Source organism: Herpailurus yagouaroundi, unplaced genomic scaffold, assembly GCF_014898765.1.
Source record: "Herpailurus yagouaroundi ecotype Mexico unplaced genomic scaffold, PumYag 222, whole genome shotgun sequence".
NCBI classification, from domain to species: Eukaryota; Metazoa; Chordata; class Mammalia; order Carnivora; family Felidae; genus Herpailurus; species Herpailurus yagouaroundi.
In genome coordinates, this window is record NW_024412453.1 from 5,037,869 (window position 1) to 5,060,538 (window position 22,670).

Genomic DNA, 22,670 nt, shown 5'->3' on the forward strand with positions numbered 1-22,670 from the left:
TCAGGTCTTGATCTCATGGGTCATGGGTTGGAGCCTCACGTCTGGCTCTGGGCTGACAGTGTGGATCCTACTTGGGATTTATCTCTTTCTCTTCCGTGCCCTTCCCCCACTTGTGCACTCACTCTCTCAAACAACAACAAAAAATAATAATAAATCAATGTTAAAATAAAGGCAGATTTGGGGCACCTGGGTGGCTCAGTTGGTTAAGCATCCGACTTTGGCTCAGGTCCTGGTCTCACTGTTCGTGGGTTCGAGCCCTGTGTTGGGCTCTATGCTGACAGAGCCTGGAGACTGCTTTGGATTCTGTGTCTCCCTCTTTCTCTGTCCCTCCTTCCACTTGTGCTCTCTTTCTCTCCCTCTCAAAAATAGAATAACACATTAAAAAAATTTTTTTTTAAATACAAAAAATAAAGTCAGATTTATTGAGGTGCCTGGGTGGCTCAGTCGGTTGAACGTCCGAGTCTTGATTTCAGCTCAAGTCATGATCATAGGGTCGTGATATTGAGCCCCACGTTAGGCTCTGTGCTGAGTATGGAGCCTGCATAAGATTTTCTCTCTCCCTCTGCCCCATCCCCTGCTTGTGTACTTTCTTTGTTTCAAAAAAAAAAAAAAAAGATTTATTGAGGTACAATTTACAAGCTGTATAGTTCTTTGAGTTTTGATAAATACATGTAATATTGTAAACGTGTCCACCATAGTTAAGCTATAGAATCGTTCCATCATCCTGCAACATTTCCTTGTGCCCTTGTCAGGCCTGCTTTCTGTCCTTGCTACCTAACCTCTGGTCTGTTTCTTCTTATAATTTTATCTTTTCAGGAATGCCATATATTTTTTTAAAGATTTTTTAAATTATTATTATTATTCTTAAGTCATCTCTACACACAACGTGGTGCTCAAATTCACAACCCTAAGATCAAGAGTTGCATGGTTCAGTGACTGAGCCAGCCAGGTACCCCAAGAATGTCATAAATTTAAAAAAAAATTGTGGTAAAATGGACATAAAGTTTACCATTTTACAGTCCAGTGTGCTGAGTACAGTTGACCTAACACCCCTACACACACACACACACACACACACACACACACACACACACACGAAAATCTGCATATAACTTCCCTGAAACTTAACTACTAATAGGCAGCTGTTGACTGAAAGCCTCATAATAACGTAGTCGATTAACATATCTTGTGTGTTTTGTGTATTACTGTATTCTTACAATAAAATAAGCTAGGGAAAAGAAAATATTAAAATCATAAGGAAGGCATTTATAGTACTGTACTGTATGTATTGAAAAAAAATCCACATGTAAGTGGACTGGTGCAGTTCAAACCCGTGTTGTTCAAGAGCCAACTGTACATTCATGATACTGTGCAACGATCACTACTGTCTAGTTCCAGAACTTTTCGTCACCCCAAACAGAACCCCGGTACCCTTTAAGCAGTCACTTCCCATTCTGCCCTCCTCTTAGCTCCTCGCAACCACATATCTACTTTGTGGATTTGCCTAGTCTGGATATTTTATATAAATGTAATCATACAACATGTAGCCTTTTGTTCTGGCCTCTTAGCATAATGTTTCAGGGTTCATCAGTGTTGTGGTAGGTGTCAGTACTTCATTCCTTTTTATGGAATCTTTTTTTGTAAGTTTATTTATTTTGAGAGAGAGTGAGCAGGGAAAGGGCAGAGAGAGAGGGAGATAGAGAATCCCAAGCAGGTCAGCATGGAGCTGGATGAAGGCCTCAGTCCTGTGACCTGTGAGATCCTGACCTGAGCTGAAATCTAGAGTCAGATGCTTAACCCTCTGAGCCACCCAGTCGCTCCCTTTTTATGGAATCTTATGTGGAATTTATAATCTTCCACTGTCTGCATATACTGTGGGTTGTTTTTTTTTTTTTTTAATGTTTATTTTTGAAAGAGAGGCAGAGCGCTACTGGGAGAGGGGCGCTTAACCACTGAGCCACCCAGGCACCCCTATACCATGTTTTTTAAATCCATTCATCGTTTGAAGGACTTTTGGGTTTCCACCTTCCTTTAGGTTATTGTGAATAGTGTTGTGGTGAACATTCATGTACAAGTTTTTGTGAGAAGATCTGTTTTCAGCTCTTAGGGTATATGTCTAAGAGTGGATTTGTTGGGTCAAAAGGTAATTTTTTGTTTAACTTCTTGAGGAATTGCCAAATTGTTTTGGTTGTACCATTTTACATTCCCATCATTTATGTATGAGGGTTCCATTTTTTCAGTATGTTTGCAACACGAGTTATTTATTTTTTTAAATTATGGTTAGCCTAGTGGGTGTGATTTCTTAATTGTGGTTTTGACTTACATTTTCTTAATCACTAATGATGTTGAGCAGTTTTTCATGTGCTTTTTGGCTATCTTTATCTTTGGAAAAATACAGTTATTCAAAATTTTAGCCCATTTAAAAATTGGATTGTTTGTGTTGTTGTGTAGTTATAAGAATTTTTTATATATTTTGTTATAGTATATATTTTTTTAATGTTTATTCTTAAGAGAGAGACCACGAGCAGGGAAAGGCAGAGAGAGAGAGGGAGACACAGAATCTGAAGCAGGCTTCAGGCTTTGAGCTGTCAGCACAGAGCCCAACAATAAAAATCATTGTGATTTTTATATCACAAGCTGTGATATCATGACCTAATCTGAAGTTGGACGCTCAACCAACTGAGCCACTGAACCACCCCAAGAATTTTTTATGTATTTTGGATATTAGACTTTGATGAGATACATGATTGCAAACAATTTTGCTAATTTTGTGAGTTGTCTTTTCACTCTCTTGATAGTGTCCTTTGATGTGACAAAAATAAATAAGGTGTTAAAAGTGCATATTAAGTAGGTAAAAAAATTCAGAATTCATTTACCTATATGGCTGAAGCAAGCCCGAATCTATTTTTGGTGGCTTTTTGTGTTTATAAGTTTCTCTTAAGATCATATGCATAGATCAGATTTTAGTTATGGAAGTTTAACTTAAGATATAAATTTTTACTTAATTTAAATAATTGTAATGGAGTTTGAACCAAGGTATTCATCTAGTCTGTACTCCTGTGCCGCAACCACTATATTTTTTTTTCTCTTTTCCCTATGAAAGTTTGTGGTATAAGATAGTACCCTCTGCTCACATCTCAAACAAGCGAGCAAATTGAAGCTAGTATATAACTACTAAGTGCAAACTAATGTGTTGCACACTTTGAGAGTTTGAAGAAGGAGTTGAATATTGGGATTGTTTCTGAAATCACAGAGCATTTTATACTCCTAATGGGAACTTCTACTGACTTTACAGTTCTTTTCTTTCTGGATTATAAATTCTTACAGGGTTGGAACCATCTTAGTTTGCCTTTTAGAGTTATTAGCTCTTAGTTAATGCTCTTGTACTAAATGATCAAGAAAATACTGATTTTAATAGAATGCTCTGGAGAGGAAGTATGGGTTGAAGAAAAGTTAGTGTTGGTTTAGGTTAGGGAACTGTATTCCACGGTTGAGAGAAGGGCCTCAGTTATGACAGTAAGCAATCGTTTAGTCAACAGGTAATTTATATGCCATCTAGGCAGTGGGAATATATGATAAGCAACACGGACAGTCCCCTGTCCTTCTGGTATTTTCAGTCTCCTGGCAGAATACATTTAAATACACTTCTCAAAAGGAACTATTAGGTTCTCTGGTAGCACTTATATAGCAGGGACTATTAGCCAGACTTAGGGGAATCAGAAACTTTTCAAAGTAAAGCTGAAGCTTGGAGGATAAAGATAAATTGGTTAGTGTCACCAAGGGGTGAGGACAAAGCTGTTCCAGGCAGACTGGCTGAGCAAGGTGATTTTTTTTCCCCCCCCTCTGGCTGTGAAAGATTAGGATGGATGGACATGGAGTATAAAAGGGGTGGTTGGTAGAGATATAGCTAAAAAGGGAAGTAAGGTACATAGGATAAGGACAGTGAGAAGATATCAGATTTGTGTTTTATAACAATAATGTTGGAATGTGGAGGTGGGATGGAGATGAGCATTGGAAGTGGGAGACATACTGTCTGGCTGATCAAATAGTGCCATTTATTAGAAAATAGTGGTTAGATGATGGTACCATTTATTAAAATGGGGATTCCAGGAGGAAAGGAGACAGTTGTATTTGAGGCATTAGAACATTGAGATTGTTTTTTTTAAATATATTTTTTAAAATGTTTATTTTATTTTTTGATAGCTCAAGCAAGGGAGGGGGAGAGAGAGAGACAGAGACAGAGGATATGAAGCAGGCTGTCTGCTGACAACAGTGAGCCTGATGCGAGGCATGAACTCACAAACCACAAGATCACAACCTCAGCCTAAGTCAGATGCTTAACCGACTGAGCCATCTAGGTGCCCCGAGATTGTTTTTTAAACAGTTGGGTCCATGGGGCACCTGGATGGCTCAGTCACTTGAGCATCTGACTTCGGCTCAGGTCATGATCTCGAGGTCTGTGAGCTCGAGCCCCACATCTGGTTCTGTGCTGACAGCTCAGAGTCTGGAGCCTGCTTCGGATTCTCTGTCTCCCTCTCTCTCTGCCCCTCCCCTGTTCATGCTCTGTGTCTCTCTCTCTGTCAAAAATAAATAAACATTAAAAAAAAATTTTAAACAGTTGGGTACATAGATCTAGATCTCAGTGTGGATATCAGTGATGGAGGCCTAGATTTAAGAGTTCTTGTCAAACACTGGTAAATATTGCCATCGGTATGGATTGAGTGAGAGAACACAAAGTGAGATGAATAGAGGGCCTAAGGTCAGGCTTTGAGAAACCTTAAGATTTAGTGGCTGGGTAGAGAAGGCTGAACAAGCCCTCAGAGGTTCCTAAGAAAGTAGAACCAGGTAGGAAGAAATAGAGAGTATAATGTCCCATAAGCCAAAGGAAGAGAAGAATCTGGTTACTTTGAATTCTTAGGATCTGAGTGCCCAGGGTTATTGTAGGAATTTTAAAAAGAAGTTTTCATTCAGCCCACCTCTTCTCTGCAAGACACCTTTCTGGGGGCCACAACCTGCTTAACTCCACTTAGCAGCCCTGTGAAAGCCTCTGAGGAGTAAGATAAAGCCTGAGCTATCTTGGGTTTAGCATCCTGGAGGTCATAGTTGGTTTGGCCAAAAGTGATGGGGCAGAAGTTGAATCATTGTGGGTTGAGGTGCCAGTAGAGGTGAAGAAACGGCGGGAAATAGAGACAACTCTTGGTTTGCAGAAAGTGAAGGCAGATTGTTTGGTGGTGTCAGGTGGGATGGATGGAGCTTTTCTGTTTGTTTTGTATTATTTGTTAAACATATTTTTGTTTTTTTGTTTTTTTTTTAATTTTTTTTTTCAACGTTTATTTATTTTTGGGACAGAGAGAGACAGAGCATGAACGGGGGAGGGGCAGAGAGAGAGGGAGACACAGAATCGGAAACAGGCTCCAGGCTCCGAGCCATCAGCCCAGAGCCCGACGTGGGGCTCGAACTCACGGACCGCGAGATCGTGACCTGGCTGAAGTCGGACGCTCAACCGACTGCGCCACCCAGGCGCCCCATATTTTTGTATTTTTAAGTGAGAGACATTAGAAAATTTTACATGTGTGGAGAGAAGATTCCATTGTTCAGTGGGAAAGGTAGATTCCACAGGATAAAGGGTATTTGCAAAGTTACGAGAAGGTGGAAGTAGATGGATCCTAATCAAGGCCTAGAATTGGGTGTCGATGTGTTATGGTATCTTTTTTTTCTTGGTGAAGTAAAGTGTGCGCACGCGTGTGTCTGTGTGTGTGTGTAGGAGGTTTAGGAGAGCAATTTGGAATCCAAAGGGAATGGGGAGGTCTGGAAAGTGCACATAGAGAATGGGAGATGAACATCAGAGGACCTGGGAGTGTGGTGATGACTTAGGGATGATGGGTAATTGATAACTGGGTTATTCAGGGTTGGGGTTTTAACAGATCGGTGTGAGGAAAATATTAAGGGAGGTTAAGGTGACTGGCAAGAGTGTTGTTGAAATGATAGACCATGCTTCTCCAGTGCACTTGGAACGTTCTCCAGAATAGACCATATACTGGGACACAAATCAGCCCTAAGTAAGTACAAAAAGATCGAGATCATACCGTGCATATTTTCAGACCACAGCACTATGAAACTTGAAATCACAAGAAAAAATTTGGAAAGTTAACCAATACTTGGAGACTGAAGAACATCCTACTAAAGAATGAATGGACCAAGAAAGAAGTTAAAGAGGAAATTAAAAAGTATTTAGAAGTCAATGAAAATGGTAACGCCACAACCCAAAACCTCTGGGACACAGCAAAGGTGGTCATAAGAGGAAAGTATATAGCAATCCAGACCTTCCTAAAGAAGGAAGAAAGATCTCAGATATACAACCTAACCTTATGCCTTAAGGAGCTGGAAAAAAAACAGCAAATAAAACTCAAAACCAGCAGAAGACAGGAGATAATAAAGATTAGAGCAGAAATTAATGCTATTAAAACCAAAAAAACAGAACAGATTAATGAAACCAGAAGCTGGTTCTTTGAAAGAATTAACAAAATTGATGAACCACTGGCCAGTTTGATCAAAAAGAAAAAGGAAAGGACCCGAATAAATAAAATCAAGAATGAAAGAAGAGAGATCACAACCAACACAGCAGAAATAAAAACAATAATAAGTGAAATGATAGACCATGAAATCTAAGGTGAAAGAAGGAAGTGAAGGAGGAAGAAAGTACTTGGACTAGGAGAAAGTAGAAAGTCAGTGGAATTAAAGTTGCGTAAAAAAACTTGAGAGTGGTATTGAGAAAGAGTGTGAATAGACAATTGTCCAAAGTAAGTCATCAGGGGATGTTGAGCAAGATGATCTGAAAAGAGATTATGGGATTTTAGAGACAAATAGGCCACAGGTGGCAGCTCCTACTTTGGTAGGAACAGTTTCATTGGAGTGCTCAGGGGGGAACCCAGGTTACAGTGAATTGAAAAGTGAGTGAAGATAAGGAAGATAAATTTTTCTCAAGAGTTTTAGCTGTGAAGAGTCCAGACAATTAGAAGGAGAAAGGAAATTAAGATTTTTTTTTTTTTTTTAATGTAGGCTCCCCGCCCCGATGTGGGACTTGAACATCCCACAAGATCTAGAGTTTAACATCCGTAAGATCTAGAGTTGCATGCTCTACTGAGGGAGCTAGCCAGATGCCCCAAGATTTTGATTTTTGTTGTTGTTAAAAGAAAGACTTGAGGATGCTCATGTGTTGGTGATATGATGAGCAGTAGGAAAGTGGGAGTCCACAGCATACCTCAGAAAATAGGGGGAATGTGTGGATCCAGAAGGTTATTGTAGATAGGATGTTTACTTGTTCATTATGTGAGGGTGATGGGAAGAAAGGCTGTGTGTGAAGATATGGGCGAATTTGTGGATTTACTGGAAGGAAGTTGGCAAGAACTGATGGAGTGCTGAAGAACTTGAAAGTTTGTACAGAGTTTGAGGTCTTGGTCTGCCTTTTACCAGATGTGCAACTTTCGGTCAGTTATGGAACCTTAGTTACCTCATCTGTAAGAGGGGAACTTACTATCTTTAGTAATGAGTTAATCATAACAATAAGATTATGTTAAAGATTAAATGAAATACTAGATACATGCAAACTGCTGATCTAAGTTGCCTACCAGATGTGGTAGGAGCTCAAAACTGTTAGCCCTTACTATTGAGAGTGCTGTAGAATGGCTTGTATTTTGCATGAAGCAGGAATCTGCAAAGTTGTGTATTGGAAGAGCTCTGGGGAAAGGAGGAAGGTGCAGGAAGCTTGAAAACTGTTTGGGGAAGGAGAGAACCCTGATTAGGGAAACATGGGCAGTGTTGAAGACCTAGTTGTAGTCTGGGAACTACCTGGGGGTGCTCTGTTGATCAGTCTTTACACTGAGGACAATTGTGCCCATGAAGCAAAGGATAAAATCTGATGTGCCCTTTTAGAGTTGCTTTGTCCCTTCTGGTTAATTTGGTTAGAGGTCTGTCAATAGAGGGTGTTTGAGATGACTTGGAAGGGAAATTATGCTGAAGTCAAATCTTTACTATGTTTTCTTAAGATGGTATTAAAAAACAAAATTCACAATCTAGGATTTTGGGTTACAGTATATTCAGTGATTTTAAATACAGATGCAGAGTGAGAAGGAGCAATGTCCATAAGACCACTCTTACTTCTGATACCATTTCCAAGTTCATGGGTCCCAAAGGCTACTCTTAGGTTGGTTAAGTCACCAGAAGGACTACTGAACTCACTGAAAGCTGTTATACTCATGGTTACAGTTTATTACAGGTGAAAGATTCAGATTAAAATCAGCTACATCAGTCCAGGAAAGTTACGAATGTGGACCTTCCAATTGTCCTTTCCTTGTGGAGTTGTGAGCACAGTATTACTTTCTTGGTGTTGATGTGTGACAGATAGTATGCAGAGTATTACCAACCGTGGAAGCTCACGCCAGCATTGGTGTCTAGAGTTTTTTATTTGGACTCCATACATAATCAGTTGCTCACATGCAGAAACTTAGTTTCCAGACCTTCTGGAGGTTTAGTGATCCATGTGACTCAAAGCCCCCTCACCCTCATAAGTCACATTGTTATACTTTCTGGTGTGTCCCAAAGCCTCCAGGTGAACAAGGACACTTTTACTAGGCACGACATTCTGAGACTTTAGAGATTACCTTCTAGAGGCTGAGGGAAAAGGCCAGACCTATATTGGGCAAAGTGAAATTATTTATAATTTTACAAAAATAAATATATTTTTATATTTTGAGTCTTCAGTGGCTATTTAGTTGAGAGTTTGGTGATTAAAAATGAGTAACAAAGAATTCGTTAATAGATAATTAAGATTTGGTGTTATAGATAATATAAGAAATTCTATTAACTGTTAATATTTCCGTGTTGCCAAACTGAAGTCAACTCATAATTTCGGCATGCTGGTTCAGTTCTGTTTTTACTAAGTTTGAATTATTTTATCTTGTGGGAAGAGTTTCAAAGAATGAAGTCGTGAGCCTCCCAAATGAATTTTGTAGCCATCGACATATTTTAGAGCATAGTTTCACCTTGTCTTGTATCCCTCATGAAAGCATGTCTGAATCCAGGTGAGTAACAGGCATCATAGGGATAACCTTGAATTTATTTGTAAAAGATAAATCATTTTCAAGTGTATTAACTTTTACTAACGATGAACTCCCAGCATATTCTACAGCTACTTTATGACAGTGACACTATCTTTGTGCACCATTGCTTTAGGGAATAAATGCATTCCCACCTCATTGGCTTAAGTGCAAATCTCATTTCCTGGTTGATACCCATTACAAATTAGATCTCACTGTGAGAGCAAAATCCCTCCATAAGCCTACTTAAAAACAACTTGAAGCAATATGATGCTTATTCCACTGGCACCACTAGGTGTGGTGTTTGCATCAAGTCATTTTGGGGTGCTTTTGGGAAATGCTTCATGATAGGGAATTCCCTGACTTCATACTTTGAGAGTGGTGCTTTTTCCCCCCTCCCTTTGGTTGCTTTTTAGTGCTTACAAGAACTGGATAAGACCACATGTAGCCAGGAGATACTATCCCCTAGCACATGCTGGATTGTTGATGTGAGGTCTGAGGATGTGCGTCATTCAAAATGAATGACCTCTCAGATGTATTACTTTTTCTGTATGTTGAGAATAGTTAACTAAATGAGCGGTAACGAGATTTGCATGTGATTTGTATGTTATAGTTAACATTTAAATTCTCTTATGTAACTACAAAGTTTTTGGTATCCACCTTAAGCTTCTCTGTCTTCTAAGGCATAGAGCGGCTTTCCATCTCAGTTTTTGCTTCAGCATATGAACCCTAGAGGGCCATAGCATAGTACAACTAAAAGCACCTAACCCATGAGTGATATTTGCTTCATGTTTGAACAACAAATGTTTTAACCCACTGTCTTCACTAATATTGTAACTACTGTCTTACAGATTGACTTGATGCAAAACATCACAAAGGCTCCATATTATACAGTATGCGATTTTTGAGGTATGAGCTTTAGAAACTTACCTCTCATGTGGCATGTACATCATCAGGCTTTAACTTCAGTTTAATGATTTGGGGGAAATTTATGCATTTCTTTTTTTTTTTTTCTCTCTCTCTCTCTCTCTCCATAATATTTTTAGAGTATTAAAGGGGCTGTGGAGGTATTTTTGGATCCTTGCTAGTATGATTCTTAGTTTTAACAGATACATTTTCTCTTATCACTAAACTGAGACACTAATGCTGGCAGATGATAGCTTTTTCAGCTCTTATAACTGGCTTAACATTTATGCCTGCCTCTTTGAATTCAAATCTGTATTTTATGCCTTTGATTGCTTCATTTTAAGTGCTCATTTCCGTTCGTTAACAGTTTTCTATTTATTGGACTGGGTGGTCTTGTTGGTGCTAACAGCCGGATACTGACTTTTTTTTTGAGACCTAAGCAGCCTAGATATTAAAAAATAGAGATTTCATATAAATGCTGAGCCATTTTGTGCTTTGGGGTTCAAACTACCTATAACTTGAATTCTGGTTGGAAATGTTTTGATCAGTTTGTATTAAAAGAACTTGGCAACTAGTGAGTTTTTAGACAGTTCTGAGACAGTAGTTCCACCCCAGTGAATTTTTTTGTTCTATTCTGAAAACCCAGACTCCCAGTGGGGGATGGGGGTGGGATACTTGGTGTTCATAACTCATGGGATTTTAAAACCTGTATTTCTAATAAATTGGGAAGTTTTGTTGGTAGCAGATTGCTTAATTTGTTCCATGAAGAATTTAAAATCGGCTGCTATATATTGGATGTGAAAGCTTGTTTAATTGTATTCCTGTGCTCTTGAACTAATGTATGATTTGTTTGTTAGACTGGAAATCTTGAGTTTATTTAGTGTTATGGTCTTAATAACTTTGAGCATTCCCTGCAAGCTAAGCATGTCTTACGAATCCATTATCTTATTTAAGCCTCACAACAGCTTTACACATTAGATAGGTATTATCTCCATTTTATGCAAGAAACAGTTGAGGCTTAGAGACTAAGTACCTTGTGCACAGTCCCACTTACCTTTTCAGTGTGGAGCCGGGATTTGAGCCCAGATCTTTTTTTTAATTCATATTCTCTGTTGCCTTATGTTTACTGCTATGTCACCAGAAAAGTGATACACATACTTAACTCTTAATGGTAAAAGTAGTATATGTAATATATAAACATAATTTAAGCAGGAAATTCAGATATTTAAATATTGGTAGATTTTTGTTATCTTGCTAACATCTTACTTTTCCAGGTTGTGCTAGGTGCCATGTGTATAGACGAGTTGAAAATCTGTCCGAAAAGCTCTTAAGCTCTCTTTTATTTTTCAATTCCCTTTCAGAAATTTATGGTATGTAATGGTTTATTATAGGTACGCACTCAGTGTGCTATTTTTAGATACACGGGGGATGCCATTACATTCGTTTTAAAAAGCTCTCATGCTCCATTTTGTGTTAATGGTATTTGAATGCTTACAGATTTAGTATGCTTAGAAAAAAAATCCTCACACATTTTTTTTCTTGAAATTCCATAGATTTTATTTTTCCACACCTTGGAAGTACTGAGCCTTGTCGACAAGTGAACCCTGAATGTTTGAAGAAGATACTCCATTATGGAGCCTTAGTTATTGTAGTAGGCTAAGGTTACGAAATTTTATCACGTTTCAGATTAACAGACTTTAGGAATAATTTAGATTTGTGTCACTTATCCAAGTTTCATTGGACCTATTGTTTGCATTCTGTATTAACAGTGGTTTAAATATAGATCAGGGTGTTTAAGCTTATTCAGAGTTGCATGATTAGTATTTTTATGGGTGGGGGTGGAGAAAAGATGATAAATTGAAATATATACACAAACACTGAAGTCACTTTTATATATGAGGGAAGAGCCATGGGGGTTGAGAAATAGGTTAGTTACTGCTCTTGGCCAGTATCCTTAAGTTTCCCAAATAATTGTGGGTTCAGAAGGTGTTTTTAGTACATATCATAAAAGTGATTATTTGTAAGAAAGTTATTCCTTTCAGAAGTAGTATCAATAGGACAGGAGCTTCTTTCTTGGTATTTTCATATGCTGTTGTAGAGTAGTGTGGTCTTATTTCTTGATGCTTTAGGATTGATGGCTGGAGGAATAAGGCTCATGAGAAGTCATGAAACACAGCTCCCTGCTTTACAGATGAGGACACTGAGGCATAGAGCTGATCCTTACGTAAGGATAAGGACTACTCTTACCCTGGCCTGCACTACTTGTTTATTAATGTCTAAGTATCAGCGATTATTCTAGACAGTACTTGACTTTTAAGTAGATTATGGACTGCAGCCTTCTAATTCAGCTTCATTGGATTACTGATACCTTATTTTTATTTTTCTCACTCTTTATAATTTTAATAGGTAGTCTCTAGAGTTTAGGAGTCTTCAGTGAAGTCTCCAGTATGTTAAAATAATCTTATTTTCTGGGTAATGTTTTCTTATATCCTATCGAGCTTGCCTTCAAATATCATTCTATAATTACTTTCCCACCAAATAATCAAGTTAGGAATTCAGGGGAGAGAGAGAGGGAATGTCACATTGCCCTTGCCTGATATATTGCCTGTGCTTTTTATTTTTACGACTGGGAAGATGGTAATTTTTCCACTGATTAACCATTCCTAGGAGGAGAGCTTAGGAAGAATTCCTTTTATCACATCATGTGAAGAGAATCGTGGACCAGGGTAACCAGCTGTCTCAGTTTGCCTTGAACTGAGGGGATTCCTCAGACACCAGATTTCACTGCTAAAATCGTTAACTCTCAAGCACAGCAGGATGAGTTGGTCACTCTAATCCTGGTAGTTAATGCGTGTGTCTGAATGGGTCTATAAAATAGAAGGGGCTGAAAGCTAGCATTTCATTCATTGATAATCCTTTCCCCGTTGAAAGATTCATTTGAAATTGGAGTGCTTATTTATAATAGTAATGAAAAAAATTAGAATGGTAGGAGAGTCTTGAATGAAAAGATGTATGATTTGGGCTATTAAAATATTTGTTTAAAGTTTAATCTCATGCTCTTCTCTCTTTACAGAACTGACAGTGCATCAGCCGACCCAGATACATTAAAATATTCTTCATCCAGAGATAGGGGTGGGCCTTCTTCTTATGGACTGCAACCTTCCAATTCAGCTGTCGTGTCTCGGCAAAGGCACGATGATACCAGAGTTCACACTGACATTCAGAATGATGAAAAGGGTATATATGCTTTCTTACTGTTAGAGGCATGTTTTTTTTTGTTTGTTTGGTTTTTAACCTGCCAGCCTTCCTCTTGCTCCCTCTTTCCCTCTTTCTTTCTCCCCTACTTTTTTCTTTTAATATGTTTAAAATAAAAATATTGGGGCACCTGAGTGGCTCAGTCAGTTTGGCATGCAACTTCAGCTCAGGTCATGATCTCACAGCTCGTGGGTTCAAGCCCCGTGTCAGGCTCTGTGCTGACAGCTCAGAGCCTGGAGCCTGCTTCTTGGATTCTGTGTCTCCCTCTCTCTGCCCCTCCCCCACTCACGCTCAGTCTCTCTCAAAAATAAATGAAACATCAAAAAAAATTTTTTTTAAATATAAATATTTTTACAGTGCTGTTTTTGAAACTTCATAATAAATTTACCCCCTTCATTTAGAAAAATTTAAATGTGGGGCACCTGGGTGGCTCAGTCGGTTAAGCGTCTGACTTTGGCTCAGGGCATGATCTCGTGGTTCATGGGTTTGAGCCCTGCATCAGGCTCTGTGCTGACAGCTCAGAGCCTTGAGCCTGCTTCAGATTCTGTGTCTCCTTCTCTCTCTGCCCCTCCTCCACTTGTGCTCTGTCTCTCTCTCTCAAAAATAAGCAAACATTTAAAACAAAAAAAGAAAAAATTTAAATGTTCTTTCGTACATTAAAACAATTTTTTTAAATGGTTTATTTTTGAGAGAGAGAGAGAACAAAGAGAGGAAGGGCAGAAGGAGAGGGAGACACAGAATCCAAGAAGCAGGCTCCAGGCTCTGAGCTGTCAGCACAGAGCCTGACATGGGGCTTGAACTTGTGAACCAAAAGATCATGACCTGAGCTGAAGTCAGATGCTTCACTGACTGAGCCACCAGGGCCACCCCCCCCTTTTTTAAATTTTTTAAATTCTTTTCATACATTAGAATACACATAACGTGGTTTCCTTGCTGCCCAAAATACAGTATTATCATAAAGGCTGAGGTTTCCTGACTAGTCTGTCCTCTAAACTTCTAAAAGGTTTTTTTGGTAATTTTTATAGAGAGAGCACATGTACATGAGTCAGGAGGGGCAAAGGGAGCGTGAGAGAGAATTTTAAGTAGACTCCATGCCCATTGCTGAGTCTGACACTGGGCTTGATCTCACGACCTGAGCCAATACCAAGAATCAGATGCTCAGCCGACTAACTCACCCAGGCGCCCCTGAAAAGTTTTTTATTTTTTTTTTAATTTTTAATGTTTATTTTTGGGAAAGAGACAGAATGTGAGTGGGGGAGGGGCAGAGAGAAAGGGAGACACAGAATCTGAAGCAGGCTCCAGGCTCTGAGCTGTCAGTACAGAGCCTGATGTGGGGCTCAAACTCACAAACTGTGAGATCATGACCTGAGCTGAAGTCGGACGCTTAACCGACTGAGCCACCCGGGTGCCCCTAAAAAGTTTTAAAGTGCAAAATCTGACTTTGGTTTTCATTTCTCTTCTTCCTTGGGTGCACAAAATGAAACCAAAAGGACTTCAGGGCAGGCAGCACAGGGGGAGAGTAGGAGAAACAGAGGCTGGTTGAGCTGCTTGCAGAGGGGTTGGAAGATCCTGGACTATCGGGAATTGATTGAGTAAAACAAAGAGCCCTATTAAAATAATGTAAATATTGCTGGTTGTAGGTGGCTACAGTGTCAATGGAGGATCTGGGGAAAATACTTATGGTCGGAAGTCGTTGGGGCAAGAGCTGAGAGTTAACAATGTGACCAGCCCTGAGTTCACCAGTATTCAGCATGGCAGTCGTGCGTTAGCCATCAAAGACATGAGGAAATCACAGGGTAAGATTGGGCAAACTGGGGACCAGTCACAAATGCCTCCACAAATCTCCTCTTTTTCCTGGCCACCTTATTTCTTACTAATGTTTTGCACATACATGAGTTGGTTAGTTTACTTCAAGTTGAAAAACATGTATAGGTGATAATTGTTGGCATTCTTTTGTGAACTGTTTCTTAGACTAAATTCTCATAGGAAAGGTTTTAATACTTTTTAGACTACACTTTCCAGAGAATTCTCTTAAGATTAGAATACTAGCTAAGATCTAAAGAAGGGATTTTCCTGATTATAGTAGATGATGAATGTATGGTGTGTGATGGGCTCTCACAAGTCCTTTAACTCTAGGGTCTGTAGGCAATATGGTTATAAAAGGAGTGGGCACTTTTCTAAAGTTAAATAAATGGATCCCACCTTCTGCCTTGTAACACAGCCCCGCTGAATAGGTAAAGTGCCTTGAATGATGATTACAGGTAATGATCATTATTTTTCTAGAAGAAATTTATTTTGTTGGTAAAGCTAAGCATGAAATTTTTGAAGTTTCTGACGTAAAAACTTTGTTGGATATAGTCACTCTTAGGTCCTTTAGTTATGACCATTTGTTTCCATGGGGTGTGTGTATGTGTGTGTGTTGTGTGTATCTTGGCAAGTATCTTTATGCATACAGCTTGTGTGTGTGTGTGTATGGCTTTTAAAAAATGATTTATTTTGGATAAATTTTCAGATGTGGACCCACTAGTCAAAGGGTGTGCTGATTTTTAAAAAGTGTTTGATGTCCTTGACCTTGGTATGCTAGAAGCTAGAAGGTGACCCCAAAGCTAATTTAATTTAGTCCAGTTCTTTCTCCTCGCAGGCTCAGAGTTAAGTAACTTGGCCAGTGGCAGAGTTGTAAATAGAGCTTAGTTTTCTTGGCTTTTAACCTAATGACATTTTCAGTGTCCATTTATACTGAACTACTCACTGGGCCAGGGGTCTTAAAAAAATCCTATCCTTCTCTCAGATAATTAGTTTTATTATCGAAAATTTTTCATGCCTTAGAAATGAAACTATCAGAGCCTTTAATTTAGTTTGACTGTACATTGGTTAATCAATAACCAATGCACAGCTGAAAATTTAAAAAGAAAAATTTAGTACTTAAATGTATTTTATTGGCAGTAACCAGCGTTGTTTGAGCTTCCTTATTTGTTCTTGTCATTAAAAAAGGGAAGAGAAGTCCTGGTTTGCCACTTCCCTAGTAGCAGCATGCCTTGCACATGGTAGCTGGTGATTAGACATTTGTTGAACTGAATGTGTGATTGCAGTTCACAAAAACTTTGTCTTAGGAAAATGATGATAATGTGACCAAGAGAATTCCCTCCACTGGTTACCAAGTGAGAAATGGAAGCATATAGCCTCCTTCTGCCTGGTCGAGACTTTATCCGTAATCTGTAGAAGTCTCTTACCTGTACTCATGCTGCATGTTGAAGAGTTTGGAATAGATCTGAAGAAAGTAATTTCTAATCCTCTTTTCTCTCTCAGCTGGTCCTCTGGAATGAGGTGTTTGCTTAGGTTTATCTTTTTTGAGGGTCTGCTTTGTGCCCAGCACTCTGATGGAATTTGGTTTATAGTGACAAATAAAAGTGTGATGGGACCTGCATTCAGTTGAACTTTTATTGTTCAGTGTACTGTGATTTTTGACGTACTTTGAAATATTTGGGCTGGAGGGTTTCTGTTTGTCTCTTGTTCACGTTATCGTTTTTGTGAACCTCAATCACACGTTCAGTTCAACAAATGTCTGATCACCAGCTACCATGTACAAGGCATGCCGCTGCTAGGGAAGTGGCAAACCAGAACTTCTCTTCCCTTTTTTTAAAAAAAAAAAATTTTTTTTTAACGTTTATTTATTTTTGAGACAGAGAGAGACAGAGCATGAACAGGGGAGGGGCAGAGAGAGAGGGAGACACAGAATCTGAAACAGGCTCCAGGCTCTGAGCTGTCAGCACAGAGCCCGACGCGGGGCTCGAACTCACGGACCGTGAGATCATGACCTGAGCCGAAGTCGGATGCTTAACCGACCGAGCCACCCAGGCGTCCCTTCTCTTCCCTTTTTTATTTTTATTTATTTATTTTTTTTTAAATTTTTTTTTTCAACGTTTATTTATTTTTGGGACAGAGAGAGACAGAGCATGAACGGGGAGGGGCAGAGAGAGAGGGAGACACAGAATCGGAAACAGGCTCCAGGCTCTGAGCCATCAGCCCAGAGCCCGACGCGGGGCTCGAACTCACGGACTGCGAGATGGTGACCTGGCTGAAGTCGGACGCTTAACCGACTGCGCCACCCAGGCGCCCCTCTCTTCCCTTTTTTAATGACAAGGGATGCTCACTGAGAAACAAATGCTTATTTTCACAGAGCGATCGATGTCTTATTCTGATGAGTCTCGACTGTCGAATCTTCTTCGGAGGATCACCCGGGAAGATGACAGAGACCGAAGACTGGCTACTGTAAAGCAGTTGAAAGAATTTATTCAGCAACCAGAAAATAAGTTGGTGAGTACAGTATAGAAAGTTGATAACTTTGTGTTTCCATAATAAAGTAGATAATGCTACCTGGAGTGGTTTAAGAAGGGAAAAGATTTGGTTCTAAGGAGAAAATGGCAGGGATTCCTTATTCCTGGTTGACTTGGCCTGTATTATGGTGATCGAGAACTTAATGGCCCTGCTGTGTAATTTACCTGCCATTGTTGGATCTACATTGGTATCTTCTGCAATAAAGTGCTTTTAACGTTTAGTCCATTTATTTTTTTGCCCTCAGAATTGTTTTTCTGTATGCTAGGACAGACTGTCTCTTTGTTTTTCATATGTGAAGTTGGGGTGGAGGTTACATATTATATTCATGGGTAGGTATGCCCTAGTGGCCAGGGCTAAATAAATGGAAAAACTCTTGAAAGAAAAAAGTTCAGGAGCAGTTACAAATACACTCTGAGTAATTCTCCTAATGTGAAATTAAGAACTTGTTGTGGAGCAGGAAAAAATTAATGAGAACGGCATGGTGAGTCAAATAATATTTGGTTCAAATAAGTTTTCTGCCTCCCCCCCATTTTATTATGAGACATTTCAAATATATGGAAAATTGAAATTGAATATCATATGTCTGCCATCTAAATTCTGTCATTATGTGTGTCATATGTGACATGTTGCTTTGTCATTTATCTTTTCACCTCTCCATCCGTCACTTTTTTTTTTTTTTGAGCATAAGTAAAAAAAGCTTTTTGAGTTTATTTTTTTCATTGATGATCATGGTGGTACATAGGAACGGATACATTTCAGAATCTGAAAGGATATTTGTAACACTCCTGATAATTGGGGACTGGGAATAATAAGAAAAGGAAGGTGTGCTGTTTGATTAGAATTTGGAGGGGAACATGAGTAAAAAGTATACAGTGTTCCTGAAAGTATAGGAATTCAAATTTTTTATAAAATTTTTTTTTTTAAAGGTACTAGTTAAACAATTGGATAATATCTTGGCTGCTGTACATGATGTGCTTAATGAAAGGTAAGTAACTATGGGTAATTTTAAGTTTTTAAAATGCATTTTTAGAAATTATTTAAAAATATACAAGAAGATAAACTCATTGGTGGCTTCATTTATGAATATTTAAATGTTTCATTGTGTTGCCATCTTTATCGGTGTTAAAGCATTTATATGTTAATTGCCATTGAGTATTAATGGAATCCACTTGAAAAGAAATGCCATTCTTTTTTTTTTTTTTTCCCTAATTTGTCAACTTGACTAATTGAGCATTGACTTGTGGAATGACGTAGACTCTTAATGCTGGCATGAATGAATGCAATTACCTTTTGTAAACTAGAGAATTTTGAAACTGCTTAGAGAATAGAGGTGAAAGGGAGCTTCCTTCTTTGGGCAACAGTGCATTCACACCATCTGTTCTACGAGGCTACTGGGGTTCTCCACAAAGGTGTGCAGTCTATTCTTCGTATGGTGATTCCCAAAGAATTGCAGTGTTGGAAAGCACCAAAAACTCATCTCAGCAGGTCACGAACCTTACTGCTTTTTGATGGTTTCATTTTATATAGTTATTAATATACTTAAATCAGTACTGTTATCCTTTTAAGTTTGTTGCGTTTTTTAACTGTTACCATTTCCTATCTTATAGTCCTTACCTACTGAACACTACATTGTATATAGTTATTTGTAGTATGTTTTATCTGATCCTTTGTTGCTGCCCTTTTCTGTGAATCATTTAATGTAGTTTGAGATGGAATTTGAAGGCTGAATTTTAGTATCTCTGGCCCTTTCCTTACTGTTTGTAAATAATTGATCCTGCAAAAGAAAATCTAATGTCTAACAAAGATGCTTTTGGGTACTGGGATAGAATAGAGAACACATTTAAAGATAAAATTTCAACCTTTTATGTAGTTTGAATAGAAAAATTTGAAAAATCATTGAAGACATTCTTTTGTAAAATGTGTCATTCTTGTCATCTTTGAAATGTTAAGCCTTTTGTGTGTTTTGTTTTGTTTGCATTGAAATAAACAGTAGCAAATTGCTTCAGGAGTTGAGACAGGAGGGAGCTTGCTGTCTTGGCCTTCTTTGTGCTTCTCTGAGCTATGAGGCTGAGAAGATCTTCAAATGGATTTTTAGCAAATTTAGCTCATCTACAAAAGATGAAGTTAAACTCCTCTACTTATGTGCCACCTACAAAGCATTAGAGACTGTAGGAGAAAAGAAAGCCTTTTCATCTGTAATGCAGGTAAGAATGAAGGGGAAAACCGATGTACTGGGGAAGAAAATTTTTTAACAACTTCCCAACAATGTTTTTGGAGGGAAGCTTGGAGAAGGGAAACTTAGAAAAGGGGTTATTTACTGGTAGTAAATATGATATGAGTAACATTTCTCTTTCTGAGTTTGAGTGAAGGATACACATTAAAGGTAGATTTAAAATAAGTTAGGGGCACCTGGCTGGCTTGTCGGAAGAGCATATGACTCTTGATCTCGGGGTTGTGAGTTTGAGCCCCATGTTGGGGGTAGAGATTACTGAAATAAAAAACTTAAAAAAAGTTTTTTTTTTTTTTTTAATCTTTTAGCATGTTTGAAGCTTTCCTTTGAATTTGCTTAGTAACAGAATCATTTGCTGATATGAAAATAGAGACTTGATGAGGAAGCTGGATAGGAGGATACTCAATGGTTTTTGAGGGAGACAAACTGAACAGCAGCACTCATTCTAGGACTTTTTAGGTTTGATAATCACTTTGGTGTATCTGAATATATTAAAAGATCACTCTCAATTTAATTTTGAGCAAAATTACAAGCAATTAAATTTTTGTTGACTAATCATGTTTTTAAAAATTAGAGTTTGGTATGGTTTTAGAATATCAGTTATCTTTTATTTATATGCGCTCTTTACAATTCATGACATGCTTTATTTTACTAAAGTCACTTTCAAAAATAGTTATATTCTGGGGCACCTGGGTGGCTCACTCGGTTAAGTGTCTGTCAGGTCATGATCTCACAGCAGAGAGCTTGACAGCATGGAGCCTGCTTGGGATTCTCTCCTTCTCTGCCCCTCCCCTATTAATGTGCTGTCTGTCTCTGTCTCTCTCAAAAATAAACTTAAAAAAAAAAGATTATAACTATTTTTTTAAGTTTATTTATTTATTTTGAGAGAGAGTGTGAGGGTGCGCGGACGAGTGTGAGTGGGATGGACTGAGAGGGAGAGAGAGAATCAATCCCAAGCAGGCTCCAGGCTGTCAGCAAGGAGCCCAACTCAGGGCTTGATCCCACAAACATGAGATTGACCTGAGCCAAAACCAAGAGTTGGACACTCAACCAGCTGAGCTACCCAGGTGCCCCTGTTTTGAAAATTTTCAAATCCATGGGAAAACGTGGACCAGTATAATACCCATATGTCCTTTATCTAGATTTGTTACTTACTAACATTTTGCTACATTTGTTTTATTTCTGCACACACAGGAGTGCATCCTTTTTTGTTGAACCATTTGAAAATAAATTACACGCTTCACGATAGTTCACCCTCAACATGCATCTTATAAGAATAAGGCTATTCTCTTATGTAACAACAAAATTATTATTATACCTAAGAAAATTTTATTACATAATGCAGTCCAAATTTAAACTTCTGCCGTTAAGATACCTTTTACAGCTTTTGTCTTACCTGACCCAGGATTCCATCAGGACCCGTGTATTGTTTGGTAGCGTGCCTCTGTACTCTCTCTCAATTAGAATGGTTTACATCTTTTTGTTCTTATTTTTGGAATGTTCTACTTTGTGCGTTTGATTGCTCTTTCCTGACTTTAAACATTTTGGTCATGAGTCCTTCATGGGTTCATCCTTACTCTTGCAACCCACCACCAGCAGGCACATAACTGCAGATTGTCTTACTGTCAGAGGGAAAGAGTACTCACCTGGTTGAGGTGATGACCACCAGAGTCTTCCCATTGTGGAGGCTTGTTTTTCTCCCTTTGTAATTGGTCAGTAATCTGGGCATGATAACCTTGACACCTTCTGAATATCCTTTTTTTTTAGTATATTTCACTCAGTGATTTTGGCACCCATTCGTATTCTTTACCCATATAGATTCTAACTGCAAAATGTTAGGTGCTTTTCCAATTCTAGCATTTTTTCTATAGTTACAACCTCATTTTTTTTTTTTTTTTTGGTAAAGAAGAGCTTTTCTTTTTAGGAAAAAAATGGTTTCTGACAGCTGCAAGATAATTGTATCAGTGGTCTGCCTTACATTTGTTTAAAAAATAGAACGGTATATAGTAGTGGTGACATGAGCCCGCATGTCTGTCATTCATGTGTTGGGGCCATGTTAATCTCTCTGTCTTTCAAATTTGAAGCAAGTGCTAATATCTTAAAGCATAAATTACATAAAATTTGCTATGGATTTTGAATTGGAGAGTAATTGTAGTACTTTAAGGAAAAGTTTTCCAAGCACATCTTAGTTTTATACTTGAAATATAATCAAGTCCATGGTATTAAACAGAGCACTTAGGAATAATGTGAACGGACGTTACTTAGGAAATATTTTAAGAGACATTAAATACAATGAAACAGTACTTATTTTCAGCCTAATCTTAGTGGAATGAAATGCTTTCAACTTTATTTGGAGCTAAAACTGTGAACTTTGTTTTCTTTGGTACTATAGTCAATTTTAGATAAAGTTACTAATAATGAACCCAGTATGCTTGTTTTCTCTCTGTTTTGAATACTCATGATTTAAAACTTTTATTTTTCAGCTTGTAATGACCAGCCTACAGTCCATTCTTGAAAACGTGGATACACCAGAATTACTTTGCAAATGTGTCAAGTGCATTCTTTTGGTGGCTCGATGTTACCCTCATATTTTCAGCACTAATTTTAGGGTGAGTTCCCTGACCCTCTCTGTTTAGGTGATGATGTGAAGGGTTGGTTGTATGTATAGGGACCTTGGGAATCAGAGAAAACAAAGCTTCTGATTGTTAAAGTGTAATCAGTGATACTAGACGGTCTAGGATAGAATGGTCCAGTAATACTATTTTTGTAAATACCATCTGTACTTTCTGACATTAATGCCTTAAAATATTTAAAGAAAAAAAAATACTTCCTCAAGGTCATAAACAAAG

The 22,670-nt window shown here is 38.3% G+C and overlaps 1 protein-coding gene across 1 annotated transcript in view; it reads left to right on the plus strand.

Moving 5' to 3' along the window:
- SMG1 (SMG1 nonsense mediated mRNA decay associated PI3K related kinase) overlaps positions 1–22,670 on the plus strand; it is a 100,515-nt gene that overhangs the window by 14,937 nt on the left and 62,908 nt on the right. The window contains 6 exon segments of the mRNA XM_040458941.1: positions 13,075–13,238; positions 14,897–15,052; positions 17,434–17,570; positions 18,518–18,576; positions 19,582–19,795; positions 22,305–22,430. Of these exon segments, the coding sequence (XP_040314875.1) occupies positions 13,075–13,238; positions 14,897–15,052; positions 17,434–17,570; positions 18,518–18,576; positions 19,582–19,795; positions 22,305–22,430 (856 nt within the window).